The sequence below is a fragment of the Danio rerio genome, chromosome 7, assembly GCF_052040795.2.
Source record: "Danio rerio strain M-AB ecotype USA chromosome 7, GRCz13ab, whole genome shotgun sequence".
Classification (NCBI taxonomy): domain Eukaryota; kingdom Metazoa; phylum Chordata; class Actinopteri; order Cypriniformes; family Danionidae; genus Danio; species Danio rerio.
The window spans coordinates 25693846-25717507 of record NC_141027.1 but is presented as its reverse complement, the minus strand read 5'-3'; the positions used below and the strand labels follow the sequence as shown (position 1 = coordinate 25717507).

The following is a 23662-nucleotide window of genomic DNA, read 5'->3' as shown; positions in this document are numbered from 1 at the left end:
TTATATGATTCAGTTATACACAAGTTTGACATGTATGGGGGCATGTAACATGTTTCTGTGTTTTTGTTTTTTGTTCTCGGTGATCTTTAATATATACTGGGTAGCTACACAAAAATAAGATTTTCTAAAATGTCAAGCAAGAATTTGTTTATAGCTTGCTAGTTAATTATTAAGACAAAAAAATAATTAAAATACCAAAAATAAAATGATAACAATACAAAGATAAAAGAGAAGCATTTTGCTAAATATAATAGTCCTTTAAATGCTTTATATCCTGATATATGTGTTGTTTCTTATTCGTTTTTATTTAACTTGATGCATTTGTTAATGTTTGAATACTGAAACAAATAACAGCCATCACTTAAAAGGTTATTTTTACCATCAAAATGTAGACTAATATATTTTATATCGTTATCAACTTTTGATATAAAACTGGTGTGTAATTTAATTGATTTTTAAAAATATAAGTGCTACATTTTTTTATTAGTAAATGTGCCCGCTTACTTTTGACAAGGCCTGTCCAAAAATACATTTCTATACATTATAATACAAATGCACTATTATTGTTACATTATCAATGTTTATATTTCTGTTATCTACTGAGATTTGGAATGGTTCAGCATCAGCACAAAGTACGATTCAGCACGATAGTGGAAAAGCGGCTAATGTTTGAGAGCCAGACGGGAAGTTTGTTGCATGTGTGCATGTTTTTTTTCTCAAACTGATGGCAGCCATGACATGGAGATCACTCGGCAGTGAAAGTGAAACTGAAAGAGCGCACATCATTTAAATGATCATATCACATTTTAGAGTTATGATTACAACAAGCATTTGATATGTTTTTCTTTCGAAGCGAACACAAAGTGTTGTGCATGAAAATAAATGTTTAACAGTGTATAACTACTCAAGCCTATACAATGGTTAATATAATGCTAGAGAGAATTTGATGACAAATGCCTCATTGTACCAGTAAAAAAAAAGGTTGTAATAATAATGTTGTCAGTGCCAGATTGTAAGCATATGTCTCAAACATATTAATTCAACTTTAGATTTATGAATAGTAATATTCCGATGTAATCACTTTACTGTGCATTAACAGCCAAAACAGCCAGGATATAAGGTCTATACAAAATTTATCATTCAAACCAACAGTAGACCTACACATAGACCTAATGATATTGGTGTTGTTTTACTATATGTTTGACAATAACAATAATAGTAGCCTACTCGTATTAACCTTTATTTTACATCTAAAGAATCATAAGGAAATTGTGATCTTGATTTTAAGCAAAAACAAACCAAAACATTATTCTCATTTTAGACAGAATCGTGCAGCTCTAGTATGACATCACATTTGTGCAATGTGATTTATCTTACTTGTGTATATGTGCAGTTTTCTCATTGGACACTATGGGCGAGGATGACACTGAGAGCATGCTGATGATGGAGGTGGCGGAGGAGCCTGAACCTGTTCCAGGACCCCAGGGGCAGGACATCGGCGCCCCTACAGCACCACCCAAAAAGGCTCCACCCAACTTTAACCAGGGACTAAAGAAAAAGAAACGCCAAAGCAACAAATCCCCCCTGTCCGACAAAGCCCAGGACCTTCAGGTTTGTTTTTATGTACATGTATAAATCTTAGTATGAATCCACAATTTGCTTTGTCTTGAATATATTTCTGTAGACGCCTGGAAATATTCCTCTTTTTTTTTTATCAAATAACAATGTTTTGTGTCTGTGTGGCTCAACCAAATGCTGTCATGACTTATGTATACATCTAAACATTGCAATATGGTTTCATATTACTTGTTTTAGACTTGGCTCTCTGCTTAAAGGAATCACATGATAAATACTGTCTACTCCAGTAGTTTAAAGGGATAGTTCACACAGAAATGAAAATTCTCACATTATTCATTCAATCTCAACCTATTTAAGTTTATTTCTACTGTTGAACACAAAAGAATATGTTTTGAACAAGCAGACAGTAAGGAATGTTAACATGTACACCAATACTCCGATTTTAATACAACTTAGATAATACTCTGATTAAGAGTTGATCATGTAAACACTGATGTTTGATTACTTTAATCCGACTAAAATCATAATTGAACTAAACAGAAATCAAATTAAGACGTGGAGATGTGGAGTATATTCCTATTTTAGTCGCATTATTGAAGTGCAGTACAGACATGTAAACACCTTAATCAAACTATTACCATTTTGTAGTACTTTCCACTACATGTTGCGATGGAGGCACACACGTTTGGTGACAAACAAATAAGAATGGCTATATTTTTGGAGCCAGAATTCTGGATGAAATTGACATTATGAAACACCTCTGAGTTTGTTGAATGAAGTTAGTAAATGAAATGTCAGAGGTGGCCTGTTGCTTGAGAATATGTATCCGCCATTGTGTTTGCATGCACAGTGTGACAAGTTCAGTAGAACTTGTTGCAAATGAAATGCCAGAAATCATACATGGTTCCATATGAACGCCTCGTGGCTCCATCCCAAAGAGGGAAGAAATCACGTTCGCGAACGCTCATGCTCAATCTGCCCAGTTGGTGGAATGAACTCCCTAACTGCATCAGAACAGCAGAGTCACTCGCTATTTTCAAGAAACGACTAAAAACTCAACTATTTAGTCTCCACTTCACTTCCTAATCTGCAATTGCCTCTCTGAATATCACACTAACTGTACAAAAAAAAAAAAAAAAAATCTAATACTACTACTACTTCCCTTCTGAGACTTTACAGACCTGAAACTTGCCTATGGCACTTATTCATTGTTGCTCTTAGTTGTGTAAATTGCTTTCTTGTCCTCATTTGTAAGTCGCTTTGGATAAAAGCGTCTGCTAAATGTAAATGTAAATGTAACACAAACAGGTTTTGTGTGAAACGGCCAAGGAAACTAGCATCAAATTGTGATGTAATGACGTTAATCAAACTATGTACTATGACATAGGGAACATGAAAGGAGCATTCAAAAAGCAACTCATGTAAACATCTTAATTAAATTATTGTCTTATTTAGCATAAGGCAGTGGTTCTCAAACTGTGGTACGCGTACCACTAGTGGTACGCGGGCTTCCTCCTAGTGGTACGCGGAGGAATCGCTGAATAATGAAAAAAACAATTAACACTTTTAATTCTTTAATGCGTAATATAACATTGATGTGATCAGCATTGGCTGTTTTGTGAAGCGTACGATCACAACGCTGTGCTTAGAGTGTTTATTTTAGTGCATTGTGTCATAAGCTGCTGAAAATCAGTTTCCGAAGTTTAAGAATTGATTCTGAAGCGTGATTTGACTGACATGAAAAGTGACCAATCACAGTCGACCTTGTCTAGTTGCGTGAAACGTAAGGGCGGGACAAAGACTTTCTGTGTTGCAGAGACAGAAAAAACAACTTAAAAAACAAATGTTTTGTTGGAATAATGCTTTTCACTACAGAGATGTCTAGCAGAGTAATTAAACCGCGGACATATTTCATGCGTTTTTGATGATCTTCATACACGTTTCGCTCTCCGACAGCCAGTCGACTCGCCTCTGACCTGTCACTCCTCTAAATCCATTCTGAATGGCGGCGCGGGAATGAAGGTATTGCGCAATTACTCATTTCTGCAAATGCGGCGAGTGCTCTATTTTAACACGAGAGCGCATTCATGTACGCAAATCGCTAAAACAGATATGCGAGCTCTTAAATAGGCTTTTTTCAAATGAACTGCAAGTGCTCTTATGATCGCGTGTGTGCTCAGATAGAATACAATCGCGATCTTTCCACTATTAAAGTAGACATTATTTATCTTTGCTCCTTAACTAAATTTAGTCAAAAGTATTCAAAGTTGTCAAATATTTAGAAATAGATTCATACATGATCGATGACAATGCTAATGGTCTTCTTATTTGGCTGTGTTGTGAAGTGAAACTTACTTTAAGCAAAGGTGGAACATTTTTTATTTCTTTACGACAAAATAATTATGCTGGAAATGTTTCTGGATGAGGTATTTGTGTGATTTATACATTATGCTGTATTCTGATCTGTCCTAAAGCATTACAGGTCAAAGCAATCCGTTGTTACTTATTGTTTATTTATCACAATTTACAATAAGGCTCTTAAAGCACTGCTTTGATAAATGTAGTGTCGTCATATTTCAAATACCTCAAGTAAAATGAAGTCATTTGTTTTATTTTTTTGCTGACAGTGCACTTGTATTTTTTTACGTTTCTATTTTAGATTAAGATTAAGTGTAAAATAAAATCTACATGTGATGTACAGCTATTTAAGAAACAAATTTGCCATATTGTAAAGAAAATAGTGTAAAATATGTAAATAAAAGGCTAAATTTAAATCTTTTTACCATATACTTTAATTTAACCTTTCTAAGCTTAAAAATATATATTTTTAAAAATGGGCAAAAAGTGTCTCTATGGCCTTAAAGATTATTTGGTAGTTTTACCAGTGCTATTGAAAAAGATTAATTGTCATGAAAGGAAAAATTGACTATACTTCCTTTGTTAGTGCAAATTATACATGTAGCTTTGGGATGTAAGCAATCAAACCATTAAATCAGGTTTACACTTAAAAAAAAAGTGATTTCATAATGAAAATCAGATTTTTTTTCAAAAGTAACCAACTAGTACTTTTTAAAAGAGTAATTTGTACTTTTACCTAATATTAGTATTATTTACTAAAATTTGTGTTATTTTAGCAGTGTAATAGTATTTTTACTTGAGTACAAAAAAGATTTCACAATGACTTAGTGCAGGTTTATTATATTATTAATATATGATTAATAAATATCATTATTAATGGTTTTTATTTGTATCTATTCCTATGCAATGTTTTATGGGTTTCTGAGAATACATTTCAGGTCTTCAATACAAAGCATGTCAGTCGTGAAAAAAAAAAAATAGGTGCTGGAATTGATTTTCATTAGGCTGTGCCTGTATGAACCCTGTCATGTACATTTAACATTTATTTCAAGATTTGTCTGAAAGTGTATGAATATGACATATAGCCTATATTTATAAGGTCCAAGCAGCATTTCCAGCTTATGATGAATAGGCTACTATGAATACTTTAGATTTAAGTACAGCAGTTTTCTTTTTACTTTTTAAGAACAGCGCCATTTTTTTATGAACTTTTAAAAGCACATTTTAACAAAAACTTTTTTTTTATCTGCAAGCATAGTTAATGTTCAGACTATTTCAAATGTTTAAAGTGACTGACAATAATACATATTCTTACTAATAGGAAGTAATCTGCATATTAGTAAAACTGTGCACACCTGTAGCTGCTTAATTAGGCTTACGACGCTATTTTTTAATACTGGTTAAAAAATAGCGTCGTAAGGTGGTACTTGGAGAGACGATTTTTTTCTAAGGTGGTACTTGGTGAAAAAAGTTTGAGAACCACTGGCATAAGGCATTATAATTAGATTACTGATTTCCATGTAAATGTCATTGACTTTCATAGCTTTTTTTCCATTCCTAATATGTCAATGGCTGTTAATATTTCTCAGAATGTCTTGTTTTGTGTTCAACAGAAGAAAGAAATGTAAAAAAGTTTATAACCGCTTCAGTAAATTCATTTTCGAGTCTACTGTCTCCATTGTTTTTACTTGTCAAACTCAGTTTTTACCTATAGGTATGAAACAACCTTGATTGTCACAAATTAGTTTGAGCATGTGTGTTTAATTAGGGTTAGAGCTAAACGGTGTAGAGCTGCCTCCCTCCAAGAACTGAGTTTGAAACCCTTAATACTTCTGCTTTGAAAACAGTGCCATCTTGCGGTAACAGAAAGTGCTGTGCAATATCAAAAATTTATTTTGGCATTCAACTTGTTTATTTGCTCTAGACAAGACAATCTATTAAGTGTGTTAATAAAACAAACATGTACGTGTTAAATTGTAGAACAGAGCCAAGAATAACCCAGAGGTTAAGCTGAAGTGTTTTGACTAGAGCACATATAAAACACATTCATTCATTCATTCATTCATTCATTCATTCAATCATTCAATCATTACTGTTTATAGTAAATTATTATTATTATTAATACTATTTCATCCACTTTAGTTTTGATTAACTGTTTTCGTACATTTATGTATTTAATTTTTTATTAATATTTATTGTTATATTTTGTTTTACTAGTAATAACTATAGTCTCAGTATAATGTGTTTTCTGCATCTATTCAGTTTTATTGCTCAACAGAAAACAAACAAACTTTGACTTCAGTCTATAGTTAGACATTCATTCATTCATTCATTCATTCATTTTCTTTTTGGCTTAGTCCCTCTGGCGTCACCAAAGCGGAATGAACCACCAACTTATCCAGCACATGTTTTACACAGCGGATGCCCTCCCAGGTGCAACCCATCACTGGGAAACAGCCATACACTCCCATTCACACACACATACACTACTGACAATTTAGCTTACCCAATTCACCTACACTGCATGTCTTTGGACTGTGGGGGAAACCGGAGCACCCGGAGGAAACCCATACGAACACGGGGACAACATGCAAACTCCACACGGAAATGCCAGCTGACCCAGCCGAGGCTTAAACCAGTGACCTTCTTGCTGTGAGGCGACAGCGCTACCCCTGCGCCACCGTGCCACCATAGTTAGACATAATAATACATACAGTACCTATCGAAAGAATTCAGAGTAAAGTAATGCTAAATTAGACAGATTTCAGCATTTTGTTTTCTTATTAACATTAGTATAAAACCAAGTAACAGCTGTAATCTTAACTTCAAAATGATTTAATAATATAATATACATAAAATAATAAAATAAAGTTATATAATTTTATCGCTGGCTCAAGCCTCGGTTGGGTCAGTTGGCATTTCTGTATTGACTTTGTATGTTCTCCCCGTGTTGGCGTGGGTTTCCTCCGGGTGCTCTGGTTTCCCCACAGGTCCAAAGACATGCAGTATAGGTGAATTGGGTAAGCTAAATTGTGCCATCCATAGTGTATGTATGTGTGTATGGGTTTCCCAGTGATGGGTTGCGGCTGGAAGGGCATCCGCTACATAAAACATATGCTGGATAAGGTGGTGGTTCATTCCTTTCTGGCAATCCCAGATTAATAAAGGGACTAAGCTGTAAAAAAAAATTAATTAATATAATTTTATTTCTGAAAAAAGGTCAGTGCTTAATATTAGTTATATTATTTTTACTTTTGTATCATTAACTATTTTGATATGTGCTAGATTTCCATTTAATGTGAAAGCAATAATGTAAAAATAATTTGGGAACCATTGATTTAGACATTTAACAGATGCATTCATCCAAAAATGAGTTTAAAAATACTTAATAATAAGTCTAGAAGCATGAATTAAATGTATGTTCGTTTTAGGTTCGGCTGCGCATCATTGAAGGAAGGCAGCTTCCTGGTGTCAACATCAAACCAGTCGTCAAAGTCACAGTTGGAGGACAGACAAAGAGAACCCGCATTAAAAAGGGCAATAATCCATTTTTTGATGAGGTAGCCTTTTTCCGACTTGTGGAAAAAATATTCAATAATTTTGCAAAAAGCTGATTAATTGTGTTTTACTTCCAGACCTTTTTTCTAAACTTCTTTGAGAAACCTTCGGATCTTTTTGATGAGCCAATATTCATAACCGTAAGTTTTTTGTTGTTGTATTATTATTGTTATTTCTATTAATGCTTCTGTTGTTGTTTACCTTTGTTGTTACCTTGTCTATGTGCTTTTTTAGGTATTTGATTCCAAGTCACTACGGAAAGACTCTGTCATTGGAGAATTCAAGGTAGACTTGCTTTTAGTCTTTGTTATTTTTCTTCTTCCCTCTATCCTTTTATTTTCTTAATCGCTGTCTTCATTTGGTGGTTTCTTCTCATTTCCAGGACTTCTTTATTTTTATTTTTTTACTGGCCACATTTTTTCGTCTGATCTCTGTTTCAGCACACATGTGTCTGTTATTTCAGGCTTTGCTCATAATACTGCTGATTTTGTGTCTTTGTTTTGTCTTTCAGCTGGATGTTGGCATGGTTTATAATGAACACCGTAAGTTATAGTCCATTATGACCACATGGTATGGCAAGCCAATTTTACTTTTATTCTATAAAACCTTAGTATATACTGTATGTTTATGGTGCTAGAACCTATTTTCAGTATTAGCACATTTTCCATTAAAAACCTATTATTTGGATGCTAGTGTTTTTTCTTTGGTTACTAGTACATTATAAAATACTAATACTTGTCCATTAGATATTAGTATTTATATATTTATATTTGTAATTAGATAGATGTATTTATTATTTGCTTTATTATTTAATTCATTCATTCAATTTCTTTTTCGGCAACGTCCCTTTAGTAATCAGGGGTCACCACAGCGGAATGAACCACCAACTTATGCGGGATATGTTTTATGCAGCGAATGCGCTTCTAGCTGCAATCTATTACTGGGAAACACTCATATACTCTCATTCACACACATACACTACAGCTTTATGGCTCAATGGTTAGCACTGTCGTCTCACAGCAAGAAGGTCGCTAGTCTTGGCTGGTTCAGTTGGCATTTCTGTGTGGAGTTTGCATGTTCTCACTGTGTTTGCATTGGTTTCCCCCCCAGGGCAAAGACATTCACTAAATATACGCTATATATAAGCGCTATAAGTGAATTGAATAATCCCTTCATCCTCAGCTTAAAACACATGCCAGAAAAGTTGTCGGTTCATTCCACTGTGGCTGATAAATTAGGGACTAAGCCAAAGAAAAATGAATGAATGAATGACTTATTGTAACATACATCAGTATCTAACAATAGTTAATAGTAGCATTGCATTAAATACAGTACTAGTACAGCTTATAGATTAAATGTGAATTGGCTTGCCATACACATGTTCAAAATGTGATGTAAAGAACTGTTTCAAAAACACCAATTTGATTGTGTTTCAGAAGAAACAAACATCTGTATTTGGACACTGTTTTGAATATAACATGTCTGTTTTGAGGATTCAATTGCATTTGTTGCCTTTAAAACTGAAGCTAAAAGCCCCCCAGTGTTTTTAAAATCAGCGCTGTCTTTTCTAATCTGAACAGGACATGCTATTCTCAGAAAATGGTTGTTGCTGGCAGACCCTGATGATCTTTCTGCAGGGGCCAGAGGTTATTTGAAGGTCAGCATGTTTGTGCTGGCCGCAGGAGATGAACCTCCGGTAAGTGATAAGGAGATATATATCAGATTGTTAATGAACTGAGACATCAATAAACTGAAAAGTGATCTTTACAATGCAATCTGTGTTTTAGATGGATAAGAAAGAGGGTGTGGAGGAAAAGGAGGACATAGAGGCCAATCTGTTGAGACCAGCTGGTCTAACCCTGAGAGGAGCCACGTTCACTCTGAGAGTCTACAGAGCAGAAGACCTTCCTCAGAGTGAGTGTCAAACACCACTGGTTGTGTTTCTGCTTGCATCTGTTAATCTGCTCTTCTCTTTGGACAGTGGATGATGCTCTAATTGACGATGTCAAACATTTCCTTGGCTTTGACACTAATCGAAAGAACCTGGTGGATCCATTGGTGGAGGTCAACTTTGCAGGAAAAACGGTAGTTTTGTCTTTGCGAATATAGTTAAACTGTGGGTGTTAACCATAAAAGCTGAAATCTAATGGCCCTGACACACAGTCAGTAATCATTTAGTGGAATTGATGGGTAGTGTTAAAGTATTTTCTACTGATTCTGATTTCAACAAATGGTTTAAATTATATTTTTTGTATAAAGTTTAATGCAACTTTATTAGCCCTTCTCTAAATTTTTAATTATTTAAAATAAATCCCAAGTGCTTTTTAATCACATTTTTAAGCAACCAAAAATAGAAATGTGCACACATCTGAGACTTTCGATGGCAGGTGCTTGATCAAAACAAACAAAGTGGAAAAAGTAAAAAGAAAATCAGCACACTACCACTTTACCTCTCAAAAAAGGATTTATTGTAACAACGTTTTGACCTACATGGTCTTCTAAACAAGACAACAGGAGAACTCAAGAAATAGTCAAGCTCTACAGCTCACTCCTGCAAACAATAATCACACCAATCAACCAAAGAGCCAGGTAGACTTCCATTGCAGAGGGAAGCATTTTACATTTACACATTGTGCATTACATTTACACAATACTTCGTCTCTGAGGGGTTTAAATTTGGAATTTGTTTCGAAATCTTTTTTGTAATTGTATATTTATGTATATGTCTTATATTTACATGTGTATTCTGTTGTGGTTTTTATTGTTTTTTGTATTTTTTTGTTTTGTTTACTGGCTTGTTGGTTGATTGGTGTGATTATTGTTTGCAGATGTGAGGTGTAGAGCTTGACTATTTCTTGAATTCTCCTGTTTTCTTGTTAAAAGTGGCAGTGTGCAGATTTTCTTTTTTACTAATGCCACATTTTTAAATACCATAGTTTTAATAAATAATTTGTAATAACCAATTTCTTTTGTTTATGCCACAATAACAGTACATAACGTTATTATTAGTTTTTCTGCAATATACTAGTATTCAACTGACAATTAAGTTGAATATTATTAAATTTAATTTGTTTATTTCAATTCAGCCCATAGAAATTGTTTGCAACCACTTACTTTTAAATAATGAAGTAAATCCAATGAATAATTTTCTTCCAGAATTAGGTTTCCTGTAGGTAAGGTAGTTGTCTTTGGACAACTGTGGTTTGTTTTTTATCACACAAAGCTTTAGGCTAATAATATTGACCTTATTGTTATTTTCGAGAATTTTAAAACTGCTTTTATTCAATTCAGATTATAAGAAGTAAGACTTTCTTGAGAAGAAATAACATTACAGGAAATACTGAACATTTGTGAAAATTTCCTTGCACTTGGGAAAAATTTGACAATTACAATTTCACATGAGAGATAATAATCAGACACATTTTAAAGTATATATTATTTTTAAAATATTTTTAAAATACTCTATTGTTTTATATGTCAAATTTCACAGAGTTAAAAGGTTGCTCAAAGCATAGTGATATAATGGATATATATTTTTTTATATCTTTAGATAAGTAGTAAGATTCTGGAGAAATGCGCTAACCCTCAGTGGAACCAGTGCCTCACTCTGCCCATCAGGGTAAAGAACATACTGTACACTCACAGAACAGAACAACTTACTGTAACAAGTCCTTCATCACATTTACTGACAGTCTGTTTGTCTTGCCCCAGTTTCCATCCATGTGTGAAAAGATGAGAATACGTATTTTAGATTGGTGAGATAAAGTTGTTTCCATGTCTTTGATACAGTATGAACTGCTTTATTTCTGATGTAAGAGTATTAACTTGAATAATTTCCCATTGTCATTTTCTTAGGGATCGTGCGAGTCATAATGATGTCATTGGCACAGCACACTTATGCATGTCTAAAATCTCAGCCCCTGGAGGAGATATTGAAGGTATGCTATCTTTTGAAAAACACACAAACTATGTAGTTTGTTGTTAATACAGCTGTTGTTAAATAGTAGTGCAAATCTACAGGACTCCACATTTGAATCGACTGATTTACACATTGTTTCAGTGCTTCTCAACTTGTTTGACTCTAAGGCCACAGTTTACAACATTAGTTTTCAAGATTTATTTTTCTTTTATTAAATAAATAATGGTGACGTGGTGGCGCAATAGGTAGTGCTGTGGCCTCACAGCAAGAAGGTCGCTGGTTCGAGCCTCGGCTGGGTCAGTTGGCGTTTCTGTGTGGAGTTTGCAAGTTCTTCCACAGTCCAAAAACATGTGGTACAGGTGAATTTGTGTAGGCTAAATTGTCCATAGTGTATGAGTGTGAATGAGATTGTATGGATGTTTCCCAGAGATGGGTTGCAGCTGAAAGGGCATCCGCTGCTTAAAACATTTACTGGATAAGTTGGTGGTTCATTCCGCTGTGGCAACCTCAGATTAATAAAGGGACTAAGCCGAAAAGAAAATGAATGAATGAATAAACTAAATGGTTGAGAACCACTGAACTATATTTTTTAAAGATGAAGTGTGTTAACCTTCCAATATTAAAAACATCAGACATTATTGTTGAATAATGGTACTCTAAATATTGTCAGTTTGTTAGTAAAAAGTTTTATTGGTCTTTTTCAAGCTAATTTCTTAACTTTTTTACACTTCATTTAATTTATTACTGTAATTCAATTGTGCTCACTGCCTAATTAGCTAGTATAGGTAAAAGTACACAGAAAGCATCAAAAGAAAACATTGCTCACCTTTAAGTGCATCTTCCATGCTGAAAAACATCACAGTTTAGTAATGTTCTTGTGTGGATGGGAAAAAGCATACTTGTTGTTTGCTTGCTGATTTGAAGTCTTCATTTTGTCATCATAAGAGTTAGGTGTGAATTGAAACCTGAGAATGAAATTAACACTGCATTTTGGAGAATGTTTTGTAAACATTAGCATCCATGATATTGGCATGGTGGTTAGACAGGTAAATTTTTTAATGTGGCTTTGGTTGATATAAATGAAGTGGTACATTTGAAAAAAAATATATATAATTAAAAAAAGCGATTGTAGGAAATTTCAGTGTTCTTGTAATTGCTTTGAGAACCTTAGCAGCTGGTTGTTGCTTCCACCATAGTTTGTGAGCTGTCTAACAAATCTAACAATGTCTGCTAGAGCTTTTTCCATGTTGAAAATTTTAGAATCAATCAATTTCTCCTTTTTTGGTGTTGTGATTAATACGTGCATGTCACATGCATGGGTCGTGATGTTTAGCATCAGCTGTCATTCACTTCTATTATACTTATTTTCTTAAAATATTTATTTCTCTACGCATTCAGATGAGTTTCCTGCCAGGACCCTCTGCGACACTAGTATGTGTGTCTCTCTGATCTTAAATTTGTGTGCAGTAGAGTAGATGATCAGTAGATTTGTCCTTACGTTGGGTTGCAGAGCTTGAAGTTTATTAGTTGCATAAAGGTTAATTAAACTGGTCTTTAGATAAAGATTTTCTGAATATTTTTTCACAGAATTTTTAACACGGATCTAGATCACTTATATATATATATATATTTATATATATATATATATATATATATACATATATATATATATATATATATATATATATATATATATATATATATATATATATATATATATATATATATATATATATATATATAAAACCATGTGGTCAGCAATCATGTGTTCATTTGTTTTAATGCATAATTTTGTATATATAATGTATAATTGTGCCTAATTTTTGTTCTTCTCCTTTTTATATTGTTAAGTGGATGACAGTATAGGCTTTCTTCCGACCTTTGGACCCTGCTTCGTCAACATGTATGGGAGTCCTCGAGAGTTCACAGCTTTCTCAGACCCACACGAGGCACTAAACCTGGGAAAGGTGATATTTAGTTGATTTTTTTTTTTTTTTTTTTAATATGCAAGGTTATCAGGCAATTTCTTAGAGTAAACATGTATTTGTCTTCATATTTTAAAATGTTTCTAAACATCAAAATAGTTTCACTACATTAGTATTAAAACAATTTTGTATTACTAAATAGTTTCACCACTTTATTTAGTTTTTAGTATATAACCCCTTCTGTGTTATGGATATTTAAACATGTTTGTATAAACATGTAATTTATTTTATGCTAAACATCAAATTATTTCACCACTTTGCACCATTATTTTGACCTTTATATCTTAAATTTTTTTGTAGAAACATATTTTTTCAATTTTCTAAACATAAACAGTTTCACAATGTTTAAGTGTCTAAATCAATGCTGATACTGAGGTAAATATTTTTAACTTGCTAAAACATAACCATTGTGTAATAGCAATTTCATAAATTTGGTCGCATTGTATTAAAACGTATTATAAAACATTCTAACAACATGCTATTAATATGCTAAAACAGGCTAGCAGCATTTTAAAACATGTTAACAAAGTTCAACAATAGGCTAGCATTACCAGTGTGTAATAAGATGTTAGTAATGTACCAAGACATGGCAACACATTGTTAATGTTTATAAATGTTATGCTATCAATATGCTTAAACAGACTAGCAGCATTTTAAAACATGTTACCCCAGCTCTACAATATGCTAGCATTACCATTGTGTTCTAACATGTTAGTAGTATGCTAAAACATGTCAGCACCATGTTGATATTTTTAAATGTTATGCTATCAATATGCTAAAACATGCTAGCAGCATTTTAAAGCATGTTAACAAAGTTCTAGAATATGCTAGCATTGTCAATATGTAATAACATGTTAGTAATGTGCTAAATGCCAGCACCATGTTAATGTTTATAAATGTTATGCTATATATGTAGTAAAAACAGACAAGTAACTGCTAACAACTGCTAACTGCTAAACACGCTAACAACATGTTACAACAAACATGAAAGCTTTTTAAACTGTACTTTATCAAACTTTAACTTCTTCCAACTAAACTACTTCAAAGCAAACATCTTTAAACATTTTCTTCAAACTTTGTAGGCTTCCTTGACCTGATTTAAAAGTTTGCTTTGACCAACCTTATTTAGTCTTGATTAGTTTGTTAATGTTTTGTAACCTTTTTCAAATATTAAGTTGAATTAAAATGTAACTTGGAATAACTTGACCAGCATTCCTCATGCTCCACTATTTGAAGTGTGACAGCTCTTGCTGTATAGCTAACTATTATTATTATTTTTTTAAATATTTTAGAATCGGCTCATAATTTCTTTTTGTATGTGTTTTTCCCCCCTCTTGTATATAGGGAGAGGGTGTGGCCTATCGGGGACGTGTGTTGTTGGAGCTCATAACAAAGCTTTCTGATCAGGTGGACCAAAGGTCTGAAGACATCAACTCTGATGACCTGCTAGTGGTAGAAGTGAGATCACAGTTACTGTTGTTGGATTGAACATTAGATCATGCGCTTCAGAATGCATAACTCAAAAGACGTCATGTACACCTCTGTTATGCTGTGATACAGAAATTCATGCGGAAGAGGAAGTTTTCCCTGTTTGCTGCGTTCTACTCGGCCACTCTCCTTCAAGATGTGGACGATGCAGTTCAGTTTGAAGTCAGTATCGGTAACTACGGCAACAAGTTCGACAACACCTGTTTGCCTCTGGCATCCACCACTCAATTCAGCAGAGCTGTGTTCGACGGTGAGATAATACCACATGTAATATACTTTAGAATGTTAAGATTTTGTTAAAAAATTGCACACATTTTGGGAATGTTATTGGTAAAATATTATACTCTTTTAATTCAAAGAGTAATCTTAATTGGTTCTGCATTTTACAGAAACATGAAATCACGGTCCTTTGTGATTTATAAAATGCTAATCAGTGGCTTTATGCACTTTTTTTTTCAATCTTTTTGTTGGTGTTTTGTTTTGTTTTGTTGGTGTTTTGACAAATCAAATTAAATATTGAGAGAGGTGAACAGTAATATGTTGTTCATTGTTAATCCTTTCCGCAATTTTCCTCGTTCATTAAGTCAATTAACAAAACTTAATACATAAAAATGAAATACATTTGATGCACTAAATCATAACTTCAGAGAATAACTGCATACAGATGAAAAAAAATTACATAATAATTAATTAATTAATAAAAACTCCCCTCTAACAAAATGACAAATGTTATAAGTTTTATTTAATTTGTAGTCCAGAAGGGGATTCCAAGTCTTCTAAAAGGAATTGAGTGAGCTGAAGAGTAAGTATCTTACTTTGTGCACTTGTAGAGTCACTTTGGGAGTTATCAGTTGCCCCTGATGATATATTGAGGTCTAATTAAGTAATGTGACCAGTCTGTACAAAAACTGAATGTTATTTATGACATTATCACCTTTTTGTCCTCTGAAAATGGTCCTCAGCTTTTTTGTGACATCAGCTGTTTCCATCCAAATATGCGAATTAATTTTAATTTAATTTTAATTTTAACTTTAAATTACATATAAAAGATGTGCTCATAAAGCAGCTTTCCATTCAATGAGTCAAAGAGAACAAAATCGTGACTTTTGGATAAACTGGCACCAAATATCAACAGTAAAAATGGAATTTCCTGTCGTCAATTTTTTCTTCATTTAATAAATGATTTGCGCCTCAGAAGACCATCCTGACATGCAGTCAATGCGCTGTGGCATTTGAAAGTGTGAGATGCAGAGCACAGACACTGTTGATTCTTGAGGTCATTAAAATTTAAAAACTCTATAATATTGAATCGGTTAAAGTGTTTTAGAATGACCAAAACAACATTTCAGATTTGTTTACAGTGTGCTTAGTCTGCTGGTTTGTCCATTCACACACATCTTGATCATCACATGATCTCTTATAACAAAATCACATGACTTGTTTTAATGCACATACTGGAATTTGTTTGAGAAAAGTGATTTTTTCAGTGCATATCAGAATGTGCATGAAATAGGTAGATGGAAACGTAGCTAGTGTGAAAAACAATGATGTCAGATAACACTGTACTGTATGTGCAAGCAGGACTTACAACCTGTATATTAAGGATAATAATAATGTTGCAAATAACATTCATTTGTATGCATCTTATATGGTTATTAAGGCTGCCATTACTATTACCTGCCATGGGGAAATGTGAAACCTGTGGTGGTGGTGTCTTCAGAGTGGGAAGACATCGGCCCTCGTATAGAAGCCCTCAACATGCTGCTTAGCATAGTCGACCGACTGGTGAGAAACATTAATTCAGTTAAAACATTAAGGTATGTTATAAGGGACTCAGTTTTACATGTACTTCTTAATACTGTTTTTCTCTTAATAATAGGAGTCAAACTTGGAACAGGTACAGCTGGAGCTCAAAGCAAGAAGTGACGACCAGGAAGTCGAGCAGAGGGTTGTCCAGCTGCTTGATGATGTCATTGCAGACTGCAGGTGCAGATGTGCTCAGAAGTTTTTTCTGAAACTCTACTGCATCTTCTATCTGAGACTAAGATGTGCTTTTGTGTGAAGTTGCTTGTCACATGTAACCTTTCATACAGTACATTGTTTGAAATCTGCTCGGTAATAAACAGGAAATAACAGAACCAATGATGCAAACGACATCAAATTTGTGACAGATCTAGATTTAGCTGTAAAATGCATTTATAAAACAATAGACTCTTTATTTGGCCTATATAAGTTCAGTGTCGACCCTGTTTGTTTAAACAAAGTTGTATATAAATATATGTATATAGGGACGAGATAGTTAATATAAAGAGATAGTTTATTTACAAATGATTATTCTGTCATCATTTACTCTCCACTTGTTCAAAGCTTATTCGAGTTTCATTCTTTTGTTCAATGCAAAATAAGATATTTTAAAAAATGCTTTTAGATAACATTGCACATCAATGGTTTAAGATCATCTGCAACTTTCATGATGATGCAAATGATGACATAGTTTGTGATTAACCCACAATTAACGTGTACAAAATCATTGGGCTTGGTTGAAACCAATCAGTCACAGAACAGCTGTAATTCATTACATATTATTATTATTATTATTATTATTATTAGACTAGTTAGTACAGTGCATAATCGGTTTTTGGTGATTTTTCCCTGTTGGAAAGAGATAAAATGTGTCATTTTTACTCTTGATCATCAGTTGGCAGCATTAGCCCTTTGGATAGGCTTGCGCAAAAAAAAGTTTTGGCTTTTATATGGAGCTCTATGGAGTAAAACAGCAGATTATAGTGTTTGTTCATACTGTAAATACACTTACAATGCTTACTATGTTCTGAGAGCTGAGCTGCTTATTTTGATTTTCTCAGACATATCAAGATAAGTGCACAAAGATCTCTTTATTTTTCTCTCTCTCTCACAAACTCTCTCTCACACACACACACACACACACACACACACACACACACACACACACACACACACACACACACACACACACACACACACTCAAAAATGCTTCTTCCCAACAGGGAAAAACCGCAACAATCAATAATGCATTTTTATATGGTGTCATGGCTTTGCAGTCAATAAATGTTATTGTAATTAAAGTCCATTGGGCAAAAACATCCACAAACATAACAAAAGGGTAGTAAATTTACTCAATTTTCAAAGCAATTTTCTAAAATTTGTGTCAAAATAAGATTTGTCACCAAAATCACTATATTTGCTGAAACACAGAGATTGTTGTTGCTAAATTAAGACTTAAAATCACACCAAAGTGGATAAAAACATCCCCATCAATACACAAGGCTTAAGCATTTTGAGTCTCAAAAGTTTTATTTATTTAGATTTTTTAATTTTCGATTCTTCTTCTTATGTCCTATCTGTAGTGAGGAACTCCCTGAGTTGGACAAATGGCCTTGTGTGACTCCACTGGATAAAGCTCTGAGGAATCTGCGCAAGATTAACATGCAGCAGATAGTGCAGGCGGCCCTGGCACTCAAACATGGACCAGAGACTGAACTGAGTGCAGTGCTGGAGCAGGCTGAGGACTGGACCATGAGACTACGCTACCTCTCTGAGGAGGTGAATGACATGTGACTTGAATGTCTAAACTCTGTGCTGCTTTCACCTGCTTCAAATAATCGTGAAAAGCTGAAAATCTTTTCTTTCTTCCAGCCCCAAAACAGTCTGCCAGATATAATAATCTGGATGCTTCAGGGAGACAGACGAGTGGCCTACCACAGAATCCCTGCCCATCAAGTTCTCTTTTCCTATGGTTACTGTGGCAAGCACTGTGGCCAACTTCAGACGGTTTTCATGAAGGTAAACAGACTCTTTGGAGGCAAAACACACACCGATGCTACAGTGGAAATGAGGAATGGAACCACTGGAGTACTGATAAATCTTTCTATCTCTCTGTGTAATATTGTGCTCAGTGTCCACAGGAAGATGGGGGATGTAGTAAAATCCCAGCTCAGCTCAGAATCAAGGTGTGGTTCGGACTGACTGCGGATGTCAAATCTTTTAACCAGTTTGCAGAGGGCAAACTCTCAGTGTTTGCAGAAACGGTGAGTGTGTAGTTATGCTGTTATTCAAGTTTTAAAAAAGAAAATAAAAATTCTTATGTTGGATTTAGTGTTAGATATTTATAAAAATATGATATAGTTTTAGTCAGAAGTGCCCTTTTCCTCAATATAAGAATGCCTACAGTATATTAAATAATAGTTCAACAAACAAGTTAGTATTTATAATGTTTAATATACACTGTTGTCAGTGCCCTTTTTTTTTTTTGTTTGTCCAATGACTATTTCAAATGCAGTCAGAGTAGTACTGTGCTGTTTTGTTCCCGAATTTATATCTTCAGCTAAAAAATTACTTTAGTTTATAAATGGACATTTTAAGGCAAGGCAAGTTTATTTATATAGCACATTTCATACACAGTGGCAATTCAAAGTGTTTTACATAAGCACGAATAAAAAAACAAGTATAAAAAAATAAAAACAAATACTAAAAATGAATAAAAACTGAAAAAACAGATTAAAATGTGTTAAAACAGGTTACAAAAGAATGAAAAAGAAAAGAAAAACATAATAGTGCAATCTGTTGGACGTAGCACAGTGCTCATTCAGTATAGGCACAGCTAAAACAGATGTGTTTTCAGTCTTGATTTGAACGTGCTTAATGTTGGAGCACATCTGATCATTTCTGGACGCTGATTCCAGCTGCGAGGGGCGTAGTTGCTGAAGGCCGATTCACCCTGCTTTGACTGAACTCTTGGAATTTTTAGTTCATATGATCCTAAAGATCTAAGTGATCTGTTAGGTTTGTATTCAGTGAGCGTATCTGTAATGTATTGAGGTCCTTGGCCATTAAGTGATTTACAGTATAGACCAGGGATGGGCAAACTTGATCCTCGAGGGCCGGTGTCCCTGCAGAGTTTTGTTCCAACACTAGTAAAACACACCTGAAAAAACTAATCAGTGTCTTCAAGATCACTTGAACTCTATAGGGAGGTCTGTTTGAATATGGTTGAAGCTAAACTATGCAGGACACTGGGCCCCCAGGTTTGCCCACACCTGGTATAGACAAGTAATAATACTTTAAAGTCTATTCTGAATGTAACTGGGAGCGAGTGTAAAGACCTGAGGACTGGTGTGATGTGCTTTGATTTTCTTGTTCAGGTCAGAATCCTGGCCGCCATATTCTGGAATCTTACTGTCTTTTTGGAAAGGCCAGTGAGGAGGCCGTTACAGTAATCCACCATGCTGCTGATAAAAGCATGAACAAGTTTCTCTAAGTCTTCACTGGAAACAAAGCATCTAATTCTTGCAATATTTTTGAGAATAATAATAATTATTATTATAGTGTAAATATAGAATAATAATTTAAAATAAATCAATCAATCGACTGAATTAACTATTTGTTGAATCACTCATTAAGATAGCACTCTGGTGAGTTTATTTGTTTTTATAAGTCATAGATCTCAAACTCAATTCCTGGAGGGCTGCAGCTCTGCACAGTTTTGCTCCAACCCTAATCAAACATAGCTGATCCAAATAATTAAGGTGTTCAAGACAACTACAGCTTAGTGCAGCATCTGAAATCGCTTACTTCTATACTCTGTAGTACGATACAAACAGTATGTGAGCCGAGTAATATTTCTGAATTCATAGTATTCGAAAGACAGTAAGCAAGAAGTACCCGAATGACCAACTACTTTTGGTGATTTTCTAAAGTGAGCATCCGATGGGCGCTATGCTATCTTATGATGCCACGCGAGAAAATTCATGAATTGAAGTGAATTGACATAACTGACGTGGGTAGGTCACGTGATAATGACAAATGGCGGATGTTCGAGTTCCACTTAGGGCTGTGCAATTTGTGTAAATTTTTAAATTTTTTTGTTAACATATTGCATATTTGATTCGCGATTTAATTTTGTTGTCAAGCTTCAGCTTAATATTCTGTATTGTAGCTTCATACTGCTAAAATGCTTTGAGTGTTAGTTAAAAAAAGAAACTGAAAAGATATTAACTAACTCCAACTTTTATTCTAATTTGTTTATAAGTATTCAGAAATGAAATACAATTTTTTTTTCTGTACAGCAAACAGTAGTGAGTTCATTAGTCTATTAATGCTTTTGGAGCGGCAGACTTCATTATCCCACTTTTCCGTGCTTTCCTGTTTGTTTGTTTTATTGTGGGCGTTCTGCATAGTTTGGTTGTGCAATTCTGATTAGGCAGAACAAAAGTGTGCTCACTTTATTGGCTAGTTAGACTGTCACACACAGACGGCAGTCACACATTTGCTCTGGGCAGGGAAAATTAAATAATACATATTTATTTCATATCACAGCCTCTTGCAATTAGCTGATTGCAACATTTCAAATCGATTTTGATTAATTGCACAGCCCTCCACTCATACTACTCACATCCATACTATATAGAACGGACTTTTCTAACAGTCGTGTAGTAAATTCAATTTTAAATATAGTACTAGTTGAGTAGTGTTCGGTTTTGAATTCAGCATAGAACAGCTAGTTTAGTTGGATCAGCTGTGTGTGATTAGGGTTAGTACAAAACTTTGCAGAGCTATAGCCAGGAATTCAGTTTGAGACCTATATATTAAGTCATCCTAAAAAAAATCTCACTAATATTTTATATCATGTTTGCATCAATATTGCACACTTATGTTAAAGCTATCCTTTTGAGCAAGATTTATTGTCGTTTACAGTATGAGAACCAGACTAAACTGGCTCTGGTGGGGAACTGGGGTACGACGGGTCTGACTTACCCCAAGTTCAGTGATGTGACCGGCAGAGTCAAACTGCCAAAGGAGAGCTTCAAACCCTCTTCAGGCTGGAGCTGGGCAGGAGAATGGTTCATCAGCCCAGAGAAAACGTGAGTACCATCTTATCTTTAGAAGGGACATATGCATCATTAAACACCCTCTGTAACTGCATAACATGAGTTCTCCTCTGTGCTCAGGATGCTGTATGATGCTGATGCAGGTCATATAAGCTTTTTGGAGGAGGTGTTTGAAAATCAGTTGCGGTTGCCAGGAGGACAGTGGATTGGCATGCCGGAGGGGTACACAGATGTGGTCAGTGTGTATTTCAATCATAATTTACTGATGAGTCTTCAGTTCTTATGGTTATTAGGTTATTATTTTCATGAGGTGTCGAGGAATAGTAAGTCAAAGGGTATTTTACTTGAAAAAAACAAAAAAACAAATCTGTTTATGTCTCCACTGGGGGGCAGAATGGAGAAAAGGCTGTTCCTAAAGATGAGATCGAGTGTCCCCCTGGCTGGGTGTGGGAGGATATTGAGTGGAGTGAGGATCTGAAGCGTGCAGTGGATGATCAAGGTATGGAAATTTTATCCCATACACGTGAACAACTGACGTTTTGCAGATCTTTTCTATATACAAAATAATGAAAAGCAGAAGAAATGTGAACCAAAATAAATCTCCATTTACCTATAGGGTGGGAATATGGAATAACCCTTCCCCCGGACCGCCGACCAAAGTCCTGGGTTCCATCTGAGAAGATGTACCATACCAACCGTCGGAGACGCTGGATCAGACTCCGCCGTAGAGACATGCAGAAAATGGAGGCGCTCAGAAAAGTATGTCATCATCAGTCATTAGCAAAGTGTTGCCACTTGGTTTGTTTTCAATTTGAGCTGCATGTTTCATGGCCAGATTTACTAATGACTTGCACCAGCAGCACAAAACCTCATTTGGGGTTACATGTACTAAAGACATGCAGAGAAAACTTTGCATTGAAAAAGGGTAGATGGTGAAATTTGCAGCTGGCCCTTAACGATTGCATAAGAATTTTGTTAACGCCAAGGATTGATAGGGTATACTATATAAAACTTTATATACTAGACTGTAAATATAAACCAACAGCAGAATTCAGACCACAGCGTAAACAATAAAGATGCAAAGTGACAATATCATTGGGATCATTTGCAGAATCATATTTACAGCTAAATGATGATAAAACGCCATTAGCCATGAAGAATCCACTGAATTATAAAGGGCTTGCACAACTTAAAGCTACACACAACATTGCGGAGATGCTGAGATTCACCCAGCTTGATGTAAAGACTTTATTTAAAGATTATTTAAAGATAATAACTATCTTGTATACATGAAATGATAATAATGTACATGACATGGAAGCTATGCAAGCAAAGCTAGCAAATTGAAGTATAAAAATATATGCAACTGAAGTAACCAGTGCTATTTTCTGCGTCTTAGAAAATGCCTTTAAAAAAAGCTGGGGGAAAACTTTTTTTTTATTCCATTTCATTTACTACAATTAGCTAAAATCACTGTTAGATTAGATAGATTACATAAGCTGGATTCACTGGTCAGACGCACTAGAAAGAAGCAATCTGATGACATCTGCTGGTTACAACAGGTAATGCAAAAAAAGATAACAGTTATCATTTGCTGCTGTGGGCACAAATATTGTTATAATATATATTTATAGGTATCATCCTTGGTGTGAACGGTCCTGAAGAGTTTCAGATGCAAAATATATGGGAGAGGAGTATTCAAATGAATCATCCAAGGTGTTCACTTTGGGTTTATGCAAGTCAGCTTACTTGTATTTGTATCATTATTTAATGCCCCAAAAAGCATGTCCTAACACATTTTACTGCTGTGTTGTTAATCGATTACAAAGCTTATTCTTATCGGCTCTGGTTCTTTGCAACCTAATTTGCTCTGCGGTAGAATTCCATTCCAGAAAAATGCAGTAATATAC

General features: G+C 34.5%; 1 protein-coding gene across 7 annotated transcripts in view; it reads left to right on the top strand.

Moving 5' to 3' along the window:
• Nucleotides 1-23662, top strand: part of dysf (dysferlin, limb girdle muscular dystrophy 2B (autosomal recessive)) — a 153008-nt gene that overhangs the window by 35252 nt on the left and 94094 nt on the right. For 6 of the 7 annotated variants that reach the window (NM_001442068.1, NM_001442066.1, NM_001442063.1 and 3 more), the window contains 23 exon segments: nucleotides 1394-1611; nucleotides 7368-7496; nucleotides 7572-7634; nucleotides 7729-7779; nucleotides 8006-8036; nucleotides 9075-9190; nucleotides 9282-9408; nucleotides 9476-9579; nucleotides 11045-11113; nucleotides 11206-11249; nucleotides 11350-11432; nucleotides 13265-13380; nucleotides 14743-14856; nucleotides 14959-15136; nucleotides 16547-16671; nucleotides 16766-16872; nucleotides 18273-18468; nucleotides 18562-18708; nucleotides 18822-18953; nucleotides 21619-21785; nucleotides 21873-21987; nucleotides 22146-22251; nucleotides 22369-22511. In NM_001442068.1, coding sequence (NP_001428997.1) covers nucleotides 1394-1611; nucleotides 7368-7496; nucleotides 7572-7634; nucleotides 7729-7779; nucleotides 8006-8036; nucleotides 9075-9190; nucleotides 9282-9408; nucleotides 9476-9579; nucleotides 11045-11113; nucleotides 11206-11249; nucleotides 11350-11432; nucleotides 13265-13380; nucleotides 14743-14856; nucleotides 14959-15136; nucleotides 16547-16671; nucleotides 16766-16872; nucleotides 18273-18468; nucleotides 18562-18708; nucleotides 18822-18953; nucleotides 21619-21785; nucleotides 21873-21987; nucleotides 22146-22251; nucleotides 22369-22511 — 2681 coding nt within the window. 7 annotated transcript variants of the gene reach the window in all.